Genomic DNA, 22,150 nt, shown 5'->3' with positions numbered 1-22,150 from the left:
TGACGAGCACCACGAAACATCCTGGCATTGCTTCTAATATTTGCAGCACAGATTGCTCCCTGTGCTGAACAACAAAGGTAAAACCGTGACCGAGACTAACCGAGGCTGCTGGAGACAGGCTGTCGAAACTGTGACTGCAAACCTTAAGGCAGGATGATCAAGGCACGTGTTGTCGTACTCCCAGGAGCAAAGACTGGGTGGAGACGAAACTTCACCTAAACTTCACTTTACTGTTTGTGACTGGATATAAGATTTCTGTCAGTCTGTGTATGTCCAGGTTTGGGTTTTTGGATAAACTCTGGAGCTCAAACAATTGATTAATCATCATTATTTTGATTGATTGATTAATTCACTTATAATAATGATTAAACAATAACGGTACACCAGTTATCTTTAATCTTCTCATCGCTTTAACAGTGCAAACTGAATATTTTGAGGGATTTGAATTTCTACACTGATCTTTTTCCCATAATAAAAAATCTTGACTTTAAGACGTTAAAATATATTTTTACTTAGTGTTAGTATATGGCATGACTCGTTTACAGAGCAGAAACAGTCGAGTGTCAGAATAAAAAAATCTTTGTTTGTTAGGTGACTCATTGATCCCTTTATTTACTTAATGAGAAAAAAAAGATGAAACAAAAAAATAACCTCAGATTCAAACGTCTCCAATAAAACTGTGGAGGTCGCGTCACAATGTGAAATCCAACAAAGTGATTGTTTAATCTGCAGAATTTGAGCGATATTAGTATCAAGGATCTGCTTGTTAAACCATCGGCACATTTCGAGCTGAGCCCCAGGCTGGGATCCAGTCAGTTAAACGTGCATTAGTTAAGTTTCCATCCAAATGTAGCATAAACGTTCAATAAATGTGAGAAAGGTCTCTGTGGACCAACAATTCTTCAGCACAATGACTGCAGAATCCTACGTTTACCCAAAGGAAGAATTCAAATTGTTTCTCAGGAATGTCACCGAGTATAAAATGTATAGAAATGCCCACATGAAAGCCTCTGGAGTGCTGAAGCCAAAGATTCACATTTTCGATGGTTTTCACGTGTTGTTAATCTTTGAAACTTATTTCACCTATGAGAACATATTTACTCAGGTAGTGACTGTCGCTGAATCATGATGTGCAGATTTAGTAAAAGTGTGATTTGTTTGGTAAACTACGACCTCAAAAAAAGCCACAACTCTGCGTTAAAAACCTCTCGTTTGATAAAAGGGAAACTACACGGAGCCAAAATGGCTCCTCAAGAGTCTTAGTTTCCTGTAGGGCTGAGGTCTGAAGACCAAACTTGAGCAATTTCCAAGATCTTCGAGTCTTTTCTTTATAACAAAAGATACCAGAGGAATGTTCCAGAGTCACATTAACCTCTCTGATGGTTGGCCTTCCAGTCTAATTCGTGCCCTTGAGCTCAAAGCGGCTGTACACCTGCTTGGGCTTCATCTTGTTGTATTGGTTCACCAGGTCCAGCTTGCTGTGGCCCAGCGTCATTCGCTTCTGGTCCTGCCGGCTTATTATACCGACCGGAGAGAGCGGCGGCGGTGGACTCTGCTTACTCTCTGGCTCAGTTGGAGAAAGGTCCGGTCCTCCCCAGGGTGAGCCGTGAGGAGACGGAGTCCTCCGGAAGTTGTAGGCGTCCCTGTCTTTAGAGTTGGATGACAAGAGATAATCTGAAAGTTTGTTGAACATCCCGCCGGGCAGCCTTTGCTTAGGCGGCGGTTTGGTGTCACTGACTGGGGAGGGTATCGAGGAGGGGAAGAGATTTGGTTTGTGATCGTACAGCCCCAAACCCTGGAACTTTGTCGACGTTCCACCGATATTTGCCCGCAAGACATCTGTTGTGTTGGGTTTGTTCCACTCAATACCCATCGCTTGACCGTAGGCGGGTGGCGGGCGATCGGGAATTGGGCTGTGATTGATTCCCCCGTTAGCAGAGCCTCGCCCTCCTGGTGTAGGGGTCTGTCCTCCCGATCGGTCGCCGAGTCTTCTCTCAGGGCTTATGTGGGAGCCGGCAGCGGCCTCCTTCTTATCGTGACCTTGGGTGACCTTGTAGACAGTGTTTGGGGACATCCCAGGTGCAGCCTTCACACTGGAGACGCTGCTACTTGATGGGCTGCTGGAGTTTTCCGAGCACCCCCTGTCCCGCTGCCTGCGGAAGAAGAAAAGTTAAAAGTGGCACACTGAAGGTCAGATGGCATTTAGTTACAAATCAGGCTGTTGATTTCATGGAGACATGAAATGTAATCAGAATGAAAGTGTCTCGCCTTACAGTGAACACCTTCTCACCTTTCAGACAGTAGATCCAGCCCGTGGCCTGGGCTGAGCCCCAGAGCCAGGCCGGGGGCTATCACGGGAGGGTACGGTGGGTAGTACGGCATCCCGTCCTCCTCCGGGTTGTAGAAACAGTCGATGATCTGAGAGTCGGCGTACAAACAGCGAAACTCTCGGTCAAAGCTGTCGGCGATGCGCCCCGAGAAATGCATCACCATGTTGCTGTGCACCTGAGCCGACAACCAGGTGAAACTGGAGAGAAGAGGTCAGAGGTTAGAGTCAGAGATCTGCCTCCTATGCTTTTTGGATTTAAGTGTACTTATGTGTAATACAGTTCACATAAATAACAGTACAAGGTGTGAGATGAAGGAGTTACTGAAACAGAACCAGAGGCCTCTGAGGGAGAGCATAACAGTCTTCCCCATAAACTTCCTTCACTTCCAACGAATGAAAATCGGGTCGAGCGATCGGCATTTTGACCGACTGGAGCACATCCAGCAGCCATCGCAGAAGCACATGAACAAAGGGACATAACCAGTCTCTTCTGAGGGATCTAAAAATACCCGCCAAGCTGAAAAATCCAGATGTGCCCGAGAAGATGACCCTGAACTTTGGGATTTTTTTCCTCGAATCCTTTATGAACTTTTGGGCTGAAGCCATTTTACTGCTGATCTGATACTCAAGGAGAACTTACTATAAATGCATTAATGTGTGTTTAAGTAATTAATATGTATATAACAATAATGATTAAACTACATGTGTTTAAAGACAGAAAGGCCAAAGTGAATTTTAGGTGCAGTCGCCTCTCTGCAGGTGTTGGACGGCAGCAGCTGAGATGGATTTATCCAAGTTGTGATTTGAACCTCGCTCAGCAGCGGACAGCATTTTTTAGCAGTTTTTGATGCATCAGTTATGTAAAAGATGAAATCAGACTCTGTGCAGCTGCCGATTACCAGGTGGCATTTCAAGTACAATGAGTTCATGCAGATAACAATCAGAAAGTGAAAGCAGTTCTGGATAAGAGCCTGAATAGATGCAGGGACCAGGCTTGACGTTTGTCATGTGTGACAGGTTTTTCTGCATGAAATCTCAAAATTATGAAACACAAACTGAGGCTGAGACTCGGTACCTCTCAGCTGTCTCTGTGTAAATTATCTCCCTCCACCTCCAGCTGATAAACAGCCCTGCAGTGAGTGTTAACTATTTCCTGGATGATGATGAGTCAGTGCAGTGACTCATCAGTTTATCAGACAGCAGTGGACGAGAGGTGCACGAACACCGAAGGCGTCTAACTGAGCAGCACAGACACTTTAATGCTTTTATGTGCAGGCGAGACAAAGGTTCAGACTTAGACGACCACACAAGCGTCTGAGTTTTAGTCAATGCAACACATTACAAAGTTTCTACAAGTAAAAGATTAAGATGTTTTACACCTTTTCATTAACAAGTCACAAAATGTACCAGCTGTTTCCACAGATACACAAAGCAGGGTGGGTGGATGGTGTGTTAGCCGAGCACCAGCACACCCTCATCAACACCAGCCACCATGATCCATGTTTGTTTACACAAGATTTAAACAGCATATTGTTCAACAATAATACTCAAGTTAAAGTCAATATTATTAACATACACTCCGACCCGTCTGAGCTGTGGGGATGGATGTAAACCTGTTTGGGGTTTTCCATCCACCCAGCGAGCCCTCTCATCTGCACTCCTGCACATATCTGACAAATGCTTTGAGGTAATTTCTTCAGATTTGTCGGCTCAAGGAGGAACTGATTAGACTTTAAAGGCAAAGATCAAGGTTACTCTGACGTCACACTACTTGTGTATGAATATGAGTTTTGTGTGAACATGTGTGTACTTGGCACACTCACACTTCCTTAAATAACATATAAATAACAACTTCTACATTTTGTGAATATAAGTAATGGAGCAACAGTTAGCTGTCGCTCCAAAGTTCCTCATCCTGTAAACTCCAGCTCCACCATCTCGGACTGCAGCTGGCGACGCCATCCCCGGTCCTGCTTTGCGTAGCGGCATCAGCTCTTCACCTGCCTTAGGTTCTGGTTCTGCTGCAGCCCAAATGGTGGAGTTTCATTTTGAACCACCTTGAGGCTTGCCAGCAGGGAGACAGAAATGGTCAAAGCTTCCAAAATAAGAGCAGTAGGCTTTAATCATGTTATTGGAACTATACTTGGGCAACATGCATGTAGGAAACACTGCATCTAAGAGCATAACCATCGAATCTATGACTTGGTTATAGATTCGATGGTCAACTGTTTGTTATTATGTTAGCCATTTAGCTAATCATTGATCTGCTACTTTAGCCAAACTAGCATTCATGCACATTTAAACCCTACAGCCAGAGAAGGACTCATTTTCGTACTTCTGCAAATACAAGTTAATGGCAGAGAGTCTGCATCTTCTTAATCTCCATAAACAGAACGTGTAATACACTAAACTTATTATTGTGTATTTAAACGACAGCAGAGTGCCAGCTAATGTTGTCCCTATAATATCTGATCTGAGGCCAGTTGTCGGCATTTGATTCTGATTTGCACAAACCTGAACCGGACAGCATCTCCATGATATCAGAGCAGACGAAATTCATAGTTTAACTGATTCCCTGGCTTGTTCAAAGCAACACAAAGAACTTTAATACTCATGGAAACTCCAAATGAAATTTACAGATTTACGAAACCGATTCTTTTCTGATTGTAATCAAGCCATTACACACTTGACGATGTTTTAGAACAAAGGAAGACAACCTGAGAGGAACCTGCAGGACAGCTTTCCTCAGCACTAAACCACTCAGTGTTCAGCTATGTTTGATATGATTCATCTAAATTCCTGATTAGTTCTGAAGAAGAACAGCTCAGAGCACACCTTCGTTATCTAAACACCTGATCATAAGTGTTAATTTCCACTGCTTTCCAGTTTAGCTCATTAAAGTTGTGGCTTAATAACAAACAAGTCATAAAGCTGTAAATGAGATCTCGTTAAGACGCTCAGCCATTTAAGATAAACTGTTTCCAGTTACCTGCTGCTTCCTGGAGCACTTAAAGGCTCAGTGACAATGCACCTGTTAGCCGTTCAGGTGACGTCTAAAAGTGAGCAATACTGAACTGAAAGCATTCAGCCTGAACGTGCTTCGCTGTACTTTACCCCCATTTATAGCTTCATAAACAAATGCTACTTCTGAGGAACATAAAGTAGACTGGAGCTGTTGTCTGATTGGATGTTGTTGGTTTGTGTACTATAACTTCTGCAGTGAGATCAAACAAATATCAACGTCTTCTCTGGCTCTATAAGCCATTTATAAACATACCTGAGTTTCTGACAGTGTCTAATGTGTTGTTGGGGCCTGATTATGGGAGGTAGTCGGTGTTGAGTTTGTTTGTTGTTTTTCTTGTTGTTCCTGTTGATTACTGTGGGATGGTGCAGGGGTGGGCAACTCCAGGCCTCGAGGGCCGGCGTCCTGCAGGTTTTAGATGTGTCCTTGAACCAACACAGCTGATTTAAATGGCTAAATGACCTCCTCAACATGTCTCGAAGTTCTCCAGAGGCCTCGTAATGAACTAATCATCTGATTCAGGTGTGTTGACCCAGGGTGAGAAACCTGCAGGACACCGGCCCTCGAGGCCTGGAGTTGTTGGTTATTGGTGCCTTGTTCTTTGGGTTGTTTTGTTGCTACTTTTGTTCAGTTTCTTTTAGTTGCTCATGACTTTGGTATGTTGGCCCCTTTTTGGTTACTGTTTTGTAGATTTTTGTTTAGCTTTTCTTCTTGTTTTGGTTGCTGGTGTCTCTTTGGTCATTGGTTGATTGGCTGTTGTTGGTTGGTTGCCTCTGAGATTGCTGTGTTTTGGGGTCTTTTTGGTAATATTTGCATAGTTTTTGGCTTGTTTTTTGCTGGTTGCTGTGGATCTCTGCTGGGTTGTTGTTCTTTACTGGTTGCCTTACTTGTCCTTTGAAATATATACTGGTTTCTGCTGATGCTTGGGACATCCCATTCTCATTTTAGCTTTAAACTATTTACTAAAAATTGCATATTTTCTTTCAGATAAACAGATTCAGATATTATCTGCATAATATCAGGTCATCTGTGTTGTTATTTGGTTCTCAAACAAGCTAATCAGTTTCACAGCTACAGGCTCGGCGCTTCCCAGGAATCAAGTTTGATTCAATATTGAAGTGATAAAGTTCGTAGCAGGTGTAGCAGAGGTGTGAGGTGTGCTGTTTGATACTGCGTCTGACCTCACCCTTCATTCCACAATCAGTAATGGAATTAGAAGCCTGTCAGCCTGCGGGACTCCGCCCTCTTACCTGCCACACACCTGAAGCAACACTTAATCCTCTGAAAACAACACTGTGTGTTGCAAAATTAGAGTTACTTTAAATGTAAAGGATGAAATAATTTAACAAAACAAGAAGCAGAGCAGGGAAAAAACGTGAAAACAGAGAAGGAGACGAGTGAATGAATGAAGGCGACACACCTGAAACAGGTGACTAAGGTTAAAGAATCTTTCCACTCAAGTATGTTTTGCAATCTATGAATGTTATCACTATGAGCTGGCTACATAGCAATCTACAGGAAAATGGAGTACAGTGTTCAGAAAGGATCAATCCCGACTCTAACAGCTAACATAGGAAAACTGCCTCCGAGTTCCCGACTTCATCCTTTAGACATGGTGTTTCCTCAGACTTCACTGTGGCGCTGCCTTTAAGATTAAATGCAGGGAACAAAGGGCTTAAAGCTCAGCACAGATAATAAGAGAGGCTTTAAGATGACTGCAGTATGTGCCATGACGTATACAGAGCTGTGTACAGGAACTATGACCTAAACAACGAGTCCAAAAAAAGCCATAACTAGTGTGGGATTATAATATTACCTTATGCCATGTTTTACCCCTAATTAAAGATGGTGAAATATTATGTAGTTTTAGTTTGCATTATTCTCCTGAATTAGAAGAAGGTGATAACTATTACATTTGTTGAACTGATTTGCATTACATTAGACTGCTGATTTATTGTGAATGAATGATATTGTTTTATGATGCATTATACGGCTGAGTTATAAGAAATACTGTTTTCAGAGAGTCATGATCTTATTTGTCTGGTTAGAAGAGAACAGAACATACCGGAGAGGTTTTCTGCCCCATCTCAGCAGGAGCAGATAAACAGGGAGCCAAGGTCGTAGCTTAGGCGCCGTGTGAGAGAAAGAGTGTCAATGTTTAGGCTTTTATGACTAGGTGGGGCCACTAGAGGCTATAAGAGTTTGAGCAATGCTCCACCATGTTGAGATCTGATGCTGTCTGCGTGCAGTGTTCATCTCCCACGTGTGTGTTCATTAAAAATCACCGTTTGACTCAACCCGGCCGGACCAGTGTTGTTATTTTGGTTTTCCTCTTGTATCCATCTCCAATACTTTGAACCCGTAACACTAGCTTTGTACAGTCAGCAGCTGTCTGCAAAGTTAACCAAATATAATTTGTCCCAGTTGACTGAGAAACACACAGCGAGCCTTATGACCGAGTTTTACGAGCACTGTGCAGCTCCGTGACACAAAGTCGTTAAAATCACCAGATTTTTACAGCACAAACTGTCCACCAGCTTCACGGCTACATTACAGCAACACACACACACACACACACACACACACACACACACACACACACACACACACACACACACGCTGCACTTTGAAGCACGTTACAGAGACTTGTAGTCTTTTCCTTGAGACTTAAACTGCTTCAGTTTGAGTCGTCTCCAAGAATTTAACCATTAAAATTTTGAGGAGTGTTTAATCGATTTAAGGAAGACGACTCCCGTGATTTACAGACTCAGTGCAACATGAATAAAATAAAAACAGTTAAAAAACAAACAAACATGGCGCTCCGTCTGAGCTGTGGATGAGTAAGCAACAGCAGAATTCACACTAAAATTTCTGCTTCAAAACTTTCCAAACACATTTATCCCTTTTTCAAGATGAAATACGACATTCTGCCGCTAGAGCTGCTCACGCCTCAGTGCTGCTGTAGTCATCTATGTTTAAAACCCCACTAAGAGTCAATTCCTATATATATATATATATTATAAGTCCAAATAAAGATCCTAAATAAAGCCCTGCGAGTAATTATAACTGACAGGTAAATAAGCAGCTTATCTCAGGCTCATCTGCAGGGCTACAGTTTTATTCTAGCACTCCAGGTTGTTGCTATCAAGGCTGATGAGCGCACGGCCGTTTGTGAGACGATGCGCTCATCAAACATTTGCATCTCCTAAATGGTCCTGTCTCTTTGCGAGTGGTGATAGCGCCCAGGCTTGTACCATTTCAGGCTTCACCACGGGGCTGTGTGGGGTGGCCATGGCTGCCCCGTGGCTCTGCTCCTATGGACGGCCTGATTGATGAAAAGCATCACAATCTAGTAAATAACCTGATCTTTTTCAGCAGCTTAAAAAAAGGAGCATGAATGAGGTCTCTGCTGGTGCCTGCAGCTCTCATCCTCATCCACCTACTGAGTGTGTAGATGTAATTACAGGTATTACTCAGGTATTCCCACAGCAGCTCGTGGCCAACAGTTGTTCAGCTGCACAACGTGAGCTTTGTCACGCTGCTTATCCGATCAGACAAACCCATCACGCTGTCCGAGCTCCGGCAGCTTCCTGCTGTAATCTGCTGCTGGATGCAAAGTCGGTGTGAGGCTGCTAAAAGGAGAGCGGCCCGCTCGGCTCAGCTGACGTTAGACACGTTTTTATGTTCGCATTTTATTCTTGCTGCGGTTTTTATCTTTTTACTACATGCAAGTGAAAGCAAAGCAACATCAGAGCGGTATAAGCCCATCACAGCTGCCTCGGTGCTGCCATTTGTTTTTTCTTTAGTTTAGCAAGACGTCCAAACTTCTGCTTCTCTGTGAGACTAAGAATGACCGACCGTTTTATCCTCCTGTCCCTCGGTCGCATACAGTGAAGACAAAAGATGGACGCAGCCACAGTGACATCACACACGGGTTAGTGAAGTCCTGGAACCGAGCCGAGCGTTTCAGCTTTAACTTCACTTCTTCTAAGGAAAGCGCTGTGCTCCCACATGTTACAGATAACCACTTAAACACATACTGACTGTGTTTTTTAAGTGAGCGATGCATTTTCCTGCACACTCACGCCAGGTGACTATGTACACTTAAAGAAACCAGACTGAGGAACAGGAAATATGTCAACTACAGGAGGAAGATGATCTTCATTAGAAGAGCAGGATTTGTATTTAGTTCATCTTTTAAAGACCGTTAGCGTGTGTGTGTGTGTGTGTGTGTGTGTGTGTGTGTGTGTGTGTGTGTGTGTGTGTATGTGTGTGTGTGTGCGTGTGTATGTGTATATGTGTGTGTGTGTGTGTGTGTATGTTCCTCACCTGTATGATCCGGCGATGACCTCTTCACAGTCGATGATCATGAACTTCTCCAGGACTTGTCCGGTGAATTTCTTTCCGCTCTTGGTGCAGTACGTGTCGCCACAAACGCTGCGAATACGCATGTTCTGCACACACACACACACACACACACACACACACACACACACACACACACAAGGAAGATGAAATTATAAACAGCAATTTCATGGATTCTTGTCATAAAACTTTCAACCTGAAGTCTCGTTTCTCAAACATGGAAAAAGTTTTGAAGCAAGAACACCGACTTCCATCACATCTGACGGACGAAGTCGTCAATTTGAGATGTAGGAAATTTTACGTCTTTTTTTTTACTTTTCACTTTCAATGATTAATACATCAACTGGCAAAAAGGGAATGAGTAATTCCAGCTTTACAGAGGACTTCTTACAGGTTCCAGTCTCATTGTTATTCTCTTTGAGACTCTAATGTCGGCTTTTGTTGTGCCCCATCTTTGAAATAAGCTGTTCTGGCTCCACCTCCTTTGAGGCAGCTTTATTCTAACTGGTTGCTACAAATAAATGGAAGATTTCTACAGTAGGTGGGCGGGGCTTCTCAGCTGTGCCTGAAATGACCATATTTGGGACGTCTTCTTTCTATGACAACCTGCAGAGTCAGGAATTGAAAAAACTGCGAGGCCCGAGCTCTGGGGATTACGTGCAGCGAGTTCATTTTCTCGAATTTTCTCGTGTTTAACATGAGCGTCTGAGGGCGTCGCTAATGTTTGCCCCCGGGTGGCCCTGCAGTCAGTGCTGGTGTGTGCTGTACTTACACTGAGGTGAGAGTTCTGAATATCCAGCGCGGAGCACATGTCTGTGAAGTGTCCGAGGTTCTTCTCGTCCAGCAGGATGTAGACGGGGACTCGGCGCTTGTTGGACGCCTCCATGAGGTCGCAGAGCAGGTCCACGTCCGTGAACACGTCCATCACCACGGCGATCACCTGCAGGAAAGCCAGACGTTAGCACAAAGTGTTTAGTGAACATTTCAGAGCCTCTCACCGCTCTGGACCAAAGGTTTTTCAGAGGCTGCCGACTGAACTTTGTTCTTGTTCCTGTGATCTGAGTTTCCACGCGCAGAGCAGGTTTATTTTCTCTCAGGCTTATGATTTCACTGTCTCTTCTTTCTTGGCCAAACAGACACGTTTGATTTATGAAAACTCTCCCGTCGTCTCTGATCCATAAAGCCGACCTTTGTTCATCTCGGCGTCTCAGTCACTGAGCTGTCTTTACTGACTCTGGATGTTGTATAAGTTAGAAACTCCAGTATATAGGCCAAACTGTGAGGGCTTAATAGGTTAGAAACTGGAGCAAAGTGAAGAAATTATCAGAAAACAATTAACTGACGCACTGAAGCTTCATCAGTCGAGTTCAACTTGAAATAAAGCCTGAGTTCTCTCTCGGGGACGTCCCTGCTCCGGTCACAGACTCCACCGACCTTCGTTTTCGGTGCTTCTCTGAGTAAAATCCTGGATCCAGATCTTTCCTGTCACGTACTTTTCAGCTTCAAATTCTGAAATTCAGCTTGTAAATGAAAATGGAGATAAACCCGACTGAAATGCAAACGTATAGGTGTGTTTAAAAGTCAGCTCCGGGCAGAAGCTTCTGTTTGTGATGTGCTCCTGTATCAGTGGATTACTGGGGTCTTAAAGAAAACATGATGACTGATTTTTTTATTGTTTCTAAGCAGATTTGAGGTCATTTGTTTAAGTTTTTAAGTCTGTTACACTCCACTCTGTAATTTAACTGCCTCATGCTGCTTTTTGTTTTTAATGTCATTTATCTCCTAAAAGTTTCTAAGAGGTCAGAGGTCAGCATATGTTCAAGTTATCCATGTGAGCTATAAGCATCTCAGGTACAGAAGCCCCGCCCCCCAGCATATCTTTGAGGGGAAGCCAGTCAGACTGAAGTTGACTGAAACCACCTGACCTCAGTTTGTAGGTTTAGCCCGAGATCCTCAGGCACAGGTTTTAATCTGTTCCCGAGGCTAAAACTGGAGGTCAAAGGTCATTCACAGTCACAACCCTCAAAGCTATATCTGAGGAAATCAGGTCAGCTGAGTCAGTGACCTGTGAGAGACGCTAAAGGTGAGCAGGGGAAACATTTTCACTCGTAGGCCATCATCATGGAACCTCTCCGCTGATTACTCACGTTAGAAATATTTCTTTATGCAGTCCAAGTCTGAAGTCGGAACTCTCTGAAGTCAACAGGGACAAACTACGGTTTGTGTTACTGCTTTCAGTCCACTGGAGGTGTTTCATTTAATATTTATTAAAGTTTTCTGACTGCTGTTTGAGCAAAACAAAGCACCGTCGGGGGGCTCTGGGTATCTGATGCACATTTTCACAATTTTCTGACATTTTATGATCTAAACAATAAAAAAAATTCCATTTAAATGCAGGAAGTAAAAAGCGTTCTTGGAAAACTGAATTTCTCAGAAGAGCACTAAAACAACGTGCAGATTTGAGTGGAGCTCACAGATTTATGACCTATTAAAATGAAAAGATAATTGCAGCTTCACAGAGTCTCCACAGCTGGATTAACCTGTTCTGTGTCCCCGGGGTAAAGCCGTGCTGCAGAGGCCCGCTGATGGTGTTAAAGTGGGAGGAGCTAAAACAGCTCGTTTCAGGCTGTGGATGAACTGAGGGACTGCACCAAGGCCCAGAGTAAGATACATACGGCTGATTTCATACTGAGAATCATGCAAAGCTGCTGTAGCAGAGCCCAAGGATGAAAATCTGCAGCAGAATGGGTTTGCATTAAGTTTTCATTTTATATCTATTTTTTTTTAACAAATGAGCAAATCATTTAAAGTAAATGATTAAAAAAACATCAGTTATAATCTCTCACATCTTCAGATATCTTTAAAATCCAAGATGTTTGATTTATTTTATGTGGGACAGAGAAAAGCTCCAGATGTTGTCAGAAGGTGCAATAATCACAAAAACATGCCGACTAACTCTATTTGTATCAGCTGATCAACTAATCAATGTCATTTAACTCCCAGTTTGAGTTAGATTTTATCTGAAGGATTCACTGTAAGCTTATGTAATAGTATTATCAGACCCTAAGTTGTGCAATATAATAATATTTTGTTTGTAAGGTGATGTAATGAGATTACAATGTTTGACTGGTAGTAAATCGTTAGTAAAACTGGTATTGACTTTTAGCTGACCCAGCTGAACACATGCACCTGCTGTCATTGAAACAGAGGAACCCTGGGGGTCTGGGCCCCGGGGCCGCTGCACACTCTGCTATAACTTGAATTAATAATGAAAAACTGTTGCGCTGCCCACCTGCAGGCCGGCTGCTGCAGGACGGGTTTTACTCTGAGCCAGGCCTGCGTCCTGATTCACTTCATTTGCAAGGCTGTTCTTTAGGTTTATCTGTCACTAAATTAAGGAGGTCAAAGTTCAGTTACTGTCCTAATACGCTGAAATGAAGCGAGTGAAAAGAGCCGTTGGAGGAACAAACGTGCAGCTCTGAGAGCGGCTGTTTGTCTGCTGCATCCACCAACTGACGAAATGCATCCAGAGTGTCATTTGATCTGAAACCTGCTGAGTCGGCACAGACGTGTGGGAAAGAGGTCAGCGTCTGCGTCTGAGAGAAAACAGCTTCTCCGGCACGAACGCACAGACTGGTCAGGTTCACGTAAAAAAACGTCTATTTATACACACAGGAGGAGGAAGTGACTCACACGCAGCGCGTGCCCGACTGTCTGCCAACAAACCTACGGAGCTTCTCATTTGACTGTTACGTGATCGCTGATCAGGAGACGACGTGCAAAACGCTCTGAATGTAAAGTTACAGAAAGTCAGAGAAGCAGCGAAGAACTTGGTTTAAGGGTCGTTCATCTGTCGCCTCGTGGTTGTTTTTGTCGAGGTCACGAATACAGCAAAGAGGTCGGAGGCGCCGCGGGGTCAGGGGGAGCCGTGCAGGGTCAGAGTCTCTGTTTAAAAAGAAGCTTTACACCAACTCTGATATAGACGAATAAATACCAGCAAACTGATGCCAAAACCAAGCGATGGAAACCTGCTACCACACACACACACACACACACACACACACACACACACACACACACACACACACACACACACACACACACACACACACACACACACACACAAAACATCTGCAAAGAGACGAGAGAAGCAAAAAAGGAGAGAAAGGCTGCAGCGTCAGCAATGCAAGATTATAAAAGCTACATAATGAATAAAAAACAGCTACTTGACAAGGAAAATTACCTCAGACCAACACAAAAGATCAAGAGACACAAACCTGTCTCACATGCCTCAAACACAAAAGGCGACTTTAAAAGAGACTCAAAGTCAGCGAGAAAGAAAATAATGATGCAAACGTTAAAGAGACACAAAAGATGGAAACTACACCGCGGTGTGCGTGTGAGCTCGGGGGGTTTGTGCTTAAACAGCAGGCAGTGTGAAAGCCAGCCCTCTGCTCCCTGGACCTCGAGCAGCCGGCCTCAAGCTCACAAGCTGATAAGAAGAGATCAAAGATGGCGGGCGGCGGCGGGCGGTGGCAGGAGGTGGCGGGCGGGCCCTGGCCTGCCCATGCCATTTGTAAGCAAGCCGGGTGAAAAATGCTCCAGGGACGTTATCCACGCAGTGAGCTGCACCTCTGTTACTCCAAATGAAGACTTTGTCCTGGTTTCAAGCCTCCACACTGGTGCTTCATTATTAAAAGGCCAAAAATGGACAAAAGTGCAAATATTTCCCATTTCTCGACTTCAGCTGCCAAACGACATGTCAACAGCAGTGTTTCAGCCTCAGTGTTATTACCGTGTTGAGCATGACTGTAACACTTGATCTAATCTCAGCTTCAAGAGGAAATTGTCAGTTATAATAATTCCCTTTATTCATTTGACTGTATTCAGGCTTCATTTCCCTCTGTGTTATCATCTCTTTAAAGCCGTTTCACTGGTCGCATTATTGGCACGTAGCACTTGTGTTAACTCCGTCTGTGTGCAGCACTTAAAGCTGCTCTAATCAGCCTGAAACGTGCAGCACAGTTCAGGCTTACAGACTCTGTGACAGCGCTACACTGTGAGTAATAATGGGCAGAATATGTCTTTGAGTGCAGAGTTGCTCCACACACACAGAGTGAGGTCACTGATCCCAGCTGCTGACAGGCGACTGTGTTTACACAGTGTGGCACAAACTGGTCTAACATGCAGACAGCGACATGCTTTGGATCACACTAAATGTTTAGCTGCAGTAACTCAGCTGTAAAAAATCATTTTACACTTGAATATGTTTCCAACTCGTCACATCTGAAGCTGTGAGCTTTTATTTTGTCTTCTGTGATAATAAAATGTTTTCACCAGTTTGAGGTGGACACAAAGTGACTGCTGGGAACTTTAGGTTGGACTTTATTTATAAAAAGCGTTTTCACAGTGTGTTATGAACCCCAGCGAGGAAGCTGCTGCTTTGTTTCTCTGACTTATGTCAAAGGTCACCAGGATAAACTCTCCTGGTCCAGCTGCAGCTTTCAGTCTGTGAAACTCAGATTTTAAGACTAAATCTTTTCACATTTGCAGCTTTTCTCTAAAGAATAAGAATAAATTTGAATAAACTGAGTTTACAGATGGTGTGACTGAGGAGAACTCTGAGCTGGACTGTGGGAGACTATAAGTCAGACCACTGTGAGAACAAAGCACACACTCATCAATAATACAGTAAAGAAGTCTGAGCTTTGACCTCTGCACTGCCGTGACTGACCGATCAGCTGCTGGCTGCTTTCAGGAATAAACGATGAAAAGCGGCCTCCTGTTTCAGGCTGTTTAATAAAAGATCGCAGACAGAGATGATTCAGTTTCCGGTCCCCTCAGAGCACTCTTACCTTCTTGGCCTTGTTGATCAGGGACCTGATGAGATCTTTGATGTTGTGGCTTTTGTCTCTCTGGAAGTAGATCTGAGTCTCCGACGGTCCGTATCTCGTCGGTGTGTCCGGCCAGCCGAGCTCCAGCATCGGCGGCTCCTCGTCGGACATCATGGGGAAGTAAGTCCCAGAAGTCAGCTCGGACACGGCGTCCCCGTCCCCGAAGTCCCGGTCCCCGGGCCCTACGCCGTTGCTGTCGGGGCCGCCGCACGTCTTGCTGGCCGCATGCTGCGTGATGTAGTGGATCTCCAGCGGGGAGAGGAAGTTCACCTCCCGCTCCTCGGTCAGCACCCTGCGGTACTCCTTCTCCCCGTGCTCCAGCAGTGCGTCCGTGGCCAGCCGGGCCGCCTCGTTGTGGCTCAGCTCCAGCGTGGAGCCCTGCCGCCACGGGTTCTTCACCTCCTCCAGCCGGGTGGCGAGCTTGCCCAGCGGCTTCCTGCCGTTCGAGGCCGGCCTCAGGCCCTCGGAGCTGATCATGGTGCTGCTGCGGTCAGCAGGTGCGGGATTAAGTGGGTACACCGGGTCTCTGACCCCCCCTCCCCCGGGGTTTGAATAGAGAAAAAAGGTGCGCGGGGAGGTCGGGGGAGGAACTACCTGCTGCTCTGCTCCGGGAACATTGAAGAAAATCCCAAAGTGCGGATTATGTGAGACCACAGCGGGCAGTAATCCGCCCCGGCAGGAGGCTGCAGCCCTCCGCTTAATCACTCACAGAGTCCCGGGAGTTAAAGGCGCAGTTCAGCCCCTCTCTGAACAGTCCGAGCCCGCAGCAGCTGCTGTGTCTGCTGCGCCCTGACGCTCCTAATGGTCCCCCCTTCTCTGGTTCCCGGTGTGCTGAGCAGGATGTGAAGTCCCAAGAGCCTCTTCAGCGCAACGGCCGCCTCCTCTCCCTCAGCCCGTGTGTGTCCGTGTGTGTGTGTGAGAGAGACAAAGTGTGTGTGTGTCAGTGTCAGGTGTGCAGCTTCTGTTCACCTGGCTCTACCTGTCCCGTCCCCGATCTCGGACGTGGACAAGCACCTCCCATCATTCCCGTTGTCAAGCCAACCGGCTCACAATAGGTAACCCACGCCTGCAGAGAACTTTCAAAATAAAGCTCCCAGAGAACGCGAGATGCAAGTTATGCAAATGATATAGTTTAGTAAATTAACAAAACAGTAACGTGTGATTACACTGAAATGCAGCTACAACAAACATTTGAAAATGAATGTTAAAATTAAAATATTTGATATAAATTGACATACAGACCAAAGTGTCTGTATGTCAATCATTTATCACTGAAAAACTTTATCTCATTGATATCAGCTTAAACGTATGGATATGATGGTACAGAGCTACATATATGATTTATATGGGAAAAATCTGTAATAACAGATGACTGCAATAAATGATGGAAAACCTGAAAGTGATTGATATAAAAGATAAATGAGGAAAAAGGTCTAAAAAGATTCACATGAGCTAAAATTTATGGATAAAAGTAACATTAAAAAGTGATATATCAGCCTTACAGTGGACATAAATCTGCTGAAATAAAGCTAAAAGTCATATAAAAAGTGAAATGCTTTTTGATATAAAAGTTGAAACGCATCTTTAAACAGTTGGAATAATGCTTGGATGGTTGGAACTCAGTTATGGAGGACCACAAGAGCCACGCGCATCGAAATAAAAATTTCTGTGCTTTAATAATGAATTGTAGAATAAATTCTGCAATTGTAAATTCATTTTTGAATTCCAATTTAATAAACTGCATTTCAAAATCCTTTTTCCAATTGCATTTCAAAATCCTTTTTCCAATTGCACTTTAATAAACTGCATTTTAAAATCCTTTTTTCAGTTGCAATTTAATAAACTGCAGTTCAAAATCCTTTTTCCACTTGCAATTTAATAAACTGCAGTTCAAAATCCTTTTTCCACCTGCAATTTAATAAACTGCAGTTCTAAATCCTTTTTCCACTTGCAATTTAATAAACTGCAGTTCAAAATCCTTTTTCCACCTGCAATTTAATAAACTGCAGTTCAAAATCCTTTTTCCACTTGCACTTTAATAAACTGCAGTTCAAAATCCTTTTTCCACCTGCAATTTAATAAACTGCAGTTCAAAATCCTTTTTCCACTTGCAATTTAATAAACTGCAGTTCAAAATCCCTTTTCCACCTGCAATTTAATAAACTGCAGTTCAAAATCCATTTCCCTTTCCTGTTCGCTCCGGGATTAGCTGCTGGATTAGCTCCTGGATTAGCTGCTGGATTAGCTCTTCGATTAACAACTTGCTGGAGGCTATTCAAATTAGCCACACCGTGGGATGTAAGGAGCTCTCTGATTGGTTGGTCAGACACAGGCTGTCTGCCAGGCTGGATTTTTCTAGCTCATAGCTTCTCCCTGCTAAGAAGCCTGTGTGCTTGTACAAAGGCCGTTCAGCCTCGGGATTTACACTCGGCTCGACACGGATATGTGAAGAATGAAGGGACCCTGCAGCGAAACGGAGAGCCAACCTCTGGCTGAGTACTTGTTTACGCAGTCTGACCACCTGTTGAAGGTAAGGTGCTAACGTGGCTAACGCTAGCATCACCGCACGTAGCCCCATTATTTTAAGGTCATCTTAGCTAATGAAAGTTTTACGTCGCAGCTGTACGAGCTCGCTACGTGTTTTGTAAGCTGCTGTGCTCTTCACAAATAAAGCTGGAAGCAGCTCAGACTGTTAGAACCAGCACTGAGGCCTGTTACATTTATACAGTGTTAGAGCAATGGCTGCAACCTACAGCCTTTAAACTAGCGATTACAATGCTGACAGTAAACTCGTCAGTCCAGATGTTACCACATTACTTTGTGATACTTGGAGTTAAAACAACTGAGACAGGCTGATTAAAATAACAGCTGTCAGTTCTCTCATTCCTTATATCAAGACTGGAGATCACACTACTGATTTCAGTTCATTTAATATGTGAGTGCACAGATTCATTCTCAACTGGACATAAATGATGATCAAAGGTTGTATATATGATGAATTCATCCAGTCCCAGCCTCTAACACAGTGCGCTGAATCTTAGCTTTGAATGTCCAGTATATTCTAATCAGTGCAATGTAAGCATTCACTGAACCTACAGTATCTACACCTGTGTGGCAAATGTGTGGTAAAGATACAGATAATGAAATTTTATTATTAATACAATATACATCATGAAAAATGAAAGCTGAAATTGATTCAGTTTAGTACTTTTCTCTGTATGCTCTGTGATTATAAAGGCCTTAAATTCTGTGATATATACTGTAAATGATTTTCACAGAGGTCTTAAAGTAGTTAAATCACTGCTGATAGTCTGGTTGTTTGTATTTTCACATGTTTTTGTGTCTATAGGGCTATTTGATGACGATATGAACTCCTCTGGGAGATGAGGACACACCCACATCTGTTCCATACTGCAGCCATTGATGGTGTTACAGCTCTGAGGCAGCTTTGGGCCATCAGACGCACACACTGGAAAACCAGCACCTGGACTTCATGCAGGAGAGACGGCCTCAGTGATGATGGACTCTGCATCCTCTACTTTACCTCTAATCTCTTTCTTCTTTAACACACCATTAAAATCACTCCAAAAGAGTGTAAACTTACTGAGGAAGTCTCTAACTTGTACACATTTGTACTTTTACTTGTTTTATGAGTTATTTTTAAGAAGAGTAAAGTTATTCACATAAAGTTGTTATTCTTCTGTATTTATTCTTTTGTATCATGTACCACAGTCATACTGAACTTTACAGACCTGGTGAATTGGAGAAAACAAAGCTCTCTCTCGCTCTCTCTCTCTCTCTCTCTCTCTCTCGCTCTCTCTCTCTCTCACACACACACACACACACACACACACACACACACACACACACACATATCATTCAGCTTCAGCAGTATTTCTATTCATCTTATGAATTCCAGTCTAATGTCATTTCACTGAGTTCAGTTTTGGTCTTAAACTCCAGAGAATACCACCTGGTTCAACAATCTTTTTATCTGATTATTGGCAAAATGTTTTCTTCTGAGAGATGCTCCTAGAGCTGAAATTGAGCCCAGAGAAACAACAAAGTTTAGTTCCTCTGGATTTTCCATGGGAAATTGTTTTATCACTCATCCAGGTGACTTCTCCAGTGTCACGGATGAGTGATGAATGTATCTCCCACTGGAAACCATTGTGTCCAGTTAAAGTCATTCGTTTTCTTTTAAGGAGAGTTGTTAGATGCTGTGCTCATGAGGACAATAGGTTTTAACTTGCAGCACAATACAAAGCTGCCATACTGGATCAACGATCAAAACACTTAATTGAGCAGAATTAAGGCAAAATGTAATATCCTCATATGATGACACATCACACATGACCCAGCATTGTTCTAAGAATGCAAACTTTCTTATTGGAAGTTTCCACAGCTGCCAGAAAGGGACAGATTTCTGGCTGGTCTTAATGAGTGGTCGTTGCTCTCTCGTTTTCTCTGGAATCGCGGCACAGAGGATGTAACACCCATGATAAGCGCTGAGGTGTGTGTCCCTGTCAGAAATCAGCCATCCTCAGCTTCCAGGTTAGGAAAAGTGGAACCAGAAGGTATTCAAATGCATCTCTCCACAGCTGCTGATTAATTCTACAAAAAACAAAGTTTGTTAAAAACATTTGCAGGTGAATCACCACTGATTTATCAGTGACATCCATTTACTCAAAAATTACTGACAAGTGGACAACTAGAATATATAGTTTATAATTTCAAAAATGTCCTGTACAAAATGAACTATATATGACAAATGTGGTGCTTGTGGAATTTTTAACAAGGACCCTACAAAACTTTACTCATGCTGCCAAACTTTTGACAGCTAGGTGTGCAGTTCCTGCTTTAAATGCATTCACTTTTGAGATTAAAAAACCTAAGTGATAAGAGGCCAGAAATGTTTGAACTCGCTTATGAACCTAAATCACTGAGGCCGTCTCTCCTGCATGAAGTCCAGGTGCTGGTTTTCCAGTGTGTGCGTCTGATGGCCCAAAGCTGCCTCAGAGCTGTAACACCATCAATGGCTGCAGTATGGAACAGATGTGGGTGTGTCCTCATCTCCCAGAGGAGTTCATATCGTCATCAAATAGCCCTATAGACACAAAAACGTGAAAATACAAACAACCAGACTATCAGCAGTGATTTAACTACTTTAAGACCTCTGTGAAAATCATTTACAGTATATATCACAGAATTTAAGGCCTTTATAATCACAGAGCATACAGAGAAAAGTACTAAACTGAATCAATTTCAGCTTTCATTTTTCATGATGTATATTGTATTAATAATAAAATTTCATTATCTGTATCTTTACCACACATTTGCCACACAGGTGTAGATACTGTAGGTTCAGTGAATGCTTACATTGCACTGATTAGAATATACTGGACATTCAAAGCTAAGATTCAGCGCACTGTGTTAGAGGCTGGGACTGGATGAATTCATCATATATACAACCTTTGATCATCATTTATGTCCAGTTGAGAATGAATCTGTGCACTCACATATTAAATGAACTGAAATCAGTAGTGTGATCTCCAGTCTTGATATAAGGAATGAGAGAACTGACAGCTGTTATTTTAATCAGCCTGTCTCAGTTGTTTTAACTCCAAGTATCACAAAGTAATGTGGTAACATCTGGACTGACGAGTTTACTGTCAGCATTGTAATCGCTAGTTTAAAGGCTGTAGGTTGCAGCCATTGCTCTAACACTGTATAAATGTAACAGGCCTCAGTGCTGGTTCTAACAGTCTGAGCTGCTTCCAGCTTTATTTGTGAAGAGCACAGCAGCTTACAAAACACGTAGCGAGCTCGTACAGCTGCGACGTAAAACTTTCATTAGCTAAGATGACCTTAAAATAATGGGGCTACGTGCGGTGATGCTAGCGTTAGCCACGTTAGCACCTTACCTTCAACAGGTGGTCAGACTGCGTAAACAAGTACTCAGTCAGAGGTTGGGCTCTCCGTTTCGCTGCAGGGTCCCTTCATTCTTCACATATCCGTGTCGAGCCGAGTGTAAATCCCGAGGCTGAACGGCCTTTGTACAAGCACACACGCTTCTTAGCAGGGAGAAGCTATGAGCTAGAAAAATCCAGGCTGGCAGACAGCCTGTGTCTGACCAACCAATCAGAGAGCTCCTTACATCCCACGGTGTGGCTAATTTGAATAGCCTCCAGCAAGTTGCTAATCGAAGAGCTAATCCAGCAGCTAATCCAGGAGCTAATCCAGCAGCTAATCCCGGAGCGAACAGGAAAGGGAAATGGATTTTGAACTGCAGTTTATTAAATTGCAGGTGGAAAAGGGATTTTGAACTGCAGTTTATTAAATTGCAAGTGGAAAAAGGATTTTGAACTGCAGTTTATTAAATTGCAGGTGGAAAAAGGATTTTGAACTGCAGTTTATTAAAGTGCAAGTGGAAAAAGGATTTTGAACTGCAGTTTATTAAATTGCAGGTGGAAAAAGGATTTTGAACTGCAGTTTATTAAATTGCAAGTGGAAAAAGGATTTAGAACTGCAGTTTATTAA

At 43.4% G+C, this 22,150-nt stretch overlaps 1 protein-coding gene and 1 long non-coding RNA gene across 2 annotated transcripts; both read right to left on the bottom strand.

The window, feature by feature from the left end:
- Positions 1-430: 430 nt before the first annotated feature.
- Positions 431-17,102, bottom strand: fam83c (family with sequence similarity 83 member C). Its single transcript, XM_003456237.5, has 5 exons — positions 15,572-17,102; positions 10,489-10,656; positions 9,681-9,805; positions 2,291-2,527; positions 431-2,153 (listed from the first exon to the last, which is right to left on the bottom strand). Exons 1-5 carry the CDS (start codon positions 16,085-16,087, stop codon positions 1,397-1,399), a joined length of 1,803 nt encoding a protein of 600 aa, XP_003456285.1. The 5' UTR covers positions 16,088-17,102; the 3' UTR covers positions 431-1,396.
- A 2,453-nt stretch (positions 17,103-19,555) lies between these two features.
- LOC112846864 (uncharacterized) lies at positions 19,556-21,591 on the bottom strand. Its single transcript, XR_003220045.1, has 3 exons — positions 21,535-21,591; positions 20,545-20,717; positions 19,556-20,224 (listed from the first exon to the last, which is right to left on the bottom strand). It is a non-coding gene; the product is annotated as an uncharacterized LOC112846864 (long non-coding RNA).
- Positions 21,592-22,150: the final 559 nt, after the last annotated feature.

Source organism: Oreochromis niloticus, linkage group LG5 (assembly GCF_001858045.2).
Source record: "Oreochromis niloticus isolate F11D_XX linkage group LG5, O_niloticus_UMD_NMBU, whole genome shotgun sequence".
In the NCBI taxonomy this organism is placed as follows: Eukaryota; Metazoa; Chordata; class Actinopteri; order Cichliformes; family Cichlidae; genus Oreochromis; species Oreochromis niloticus.
This window is presented reverse-complemented; position numbering and strand designations above follow the sequence as displayed.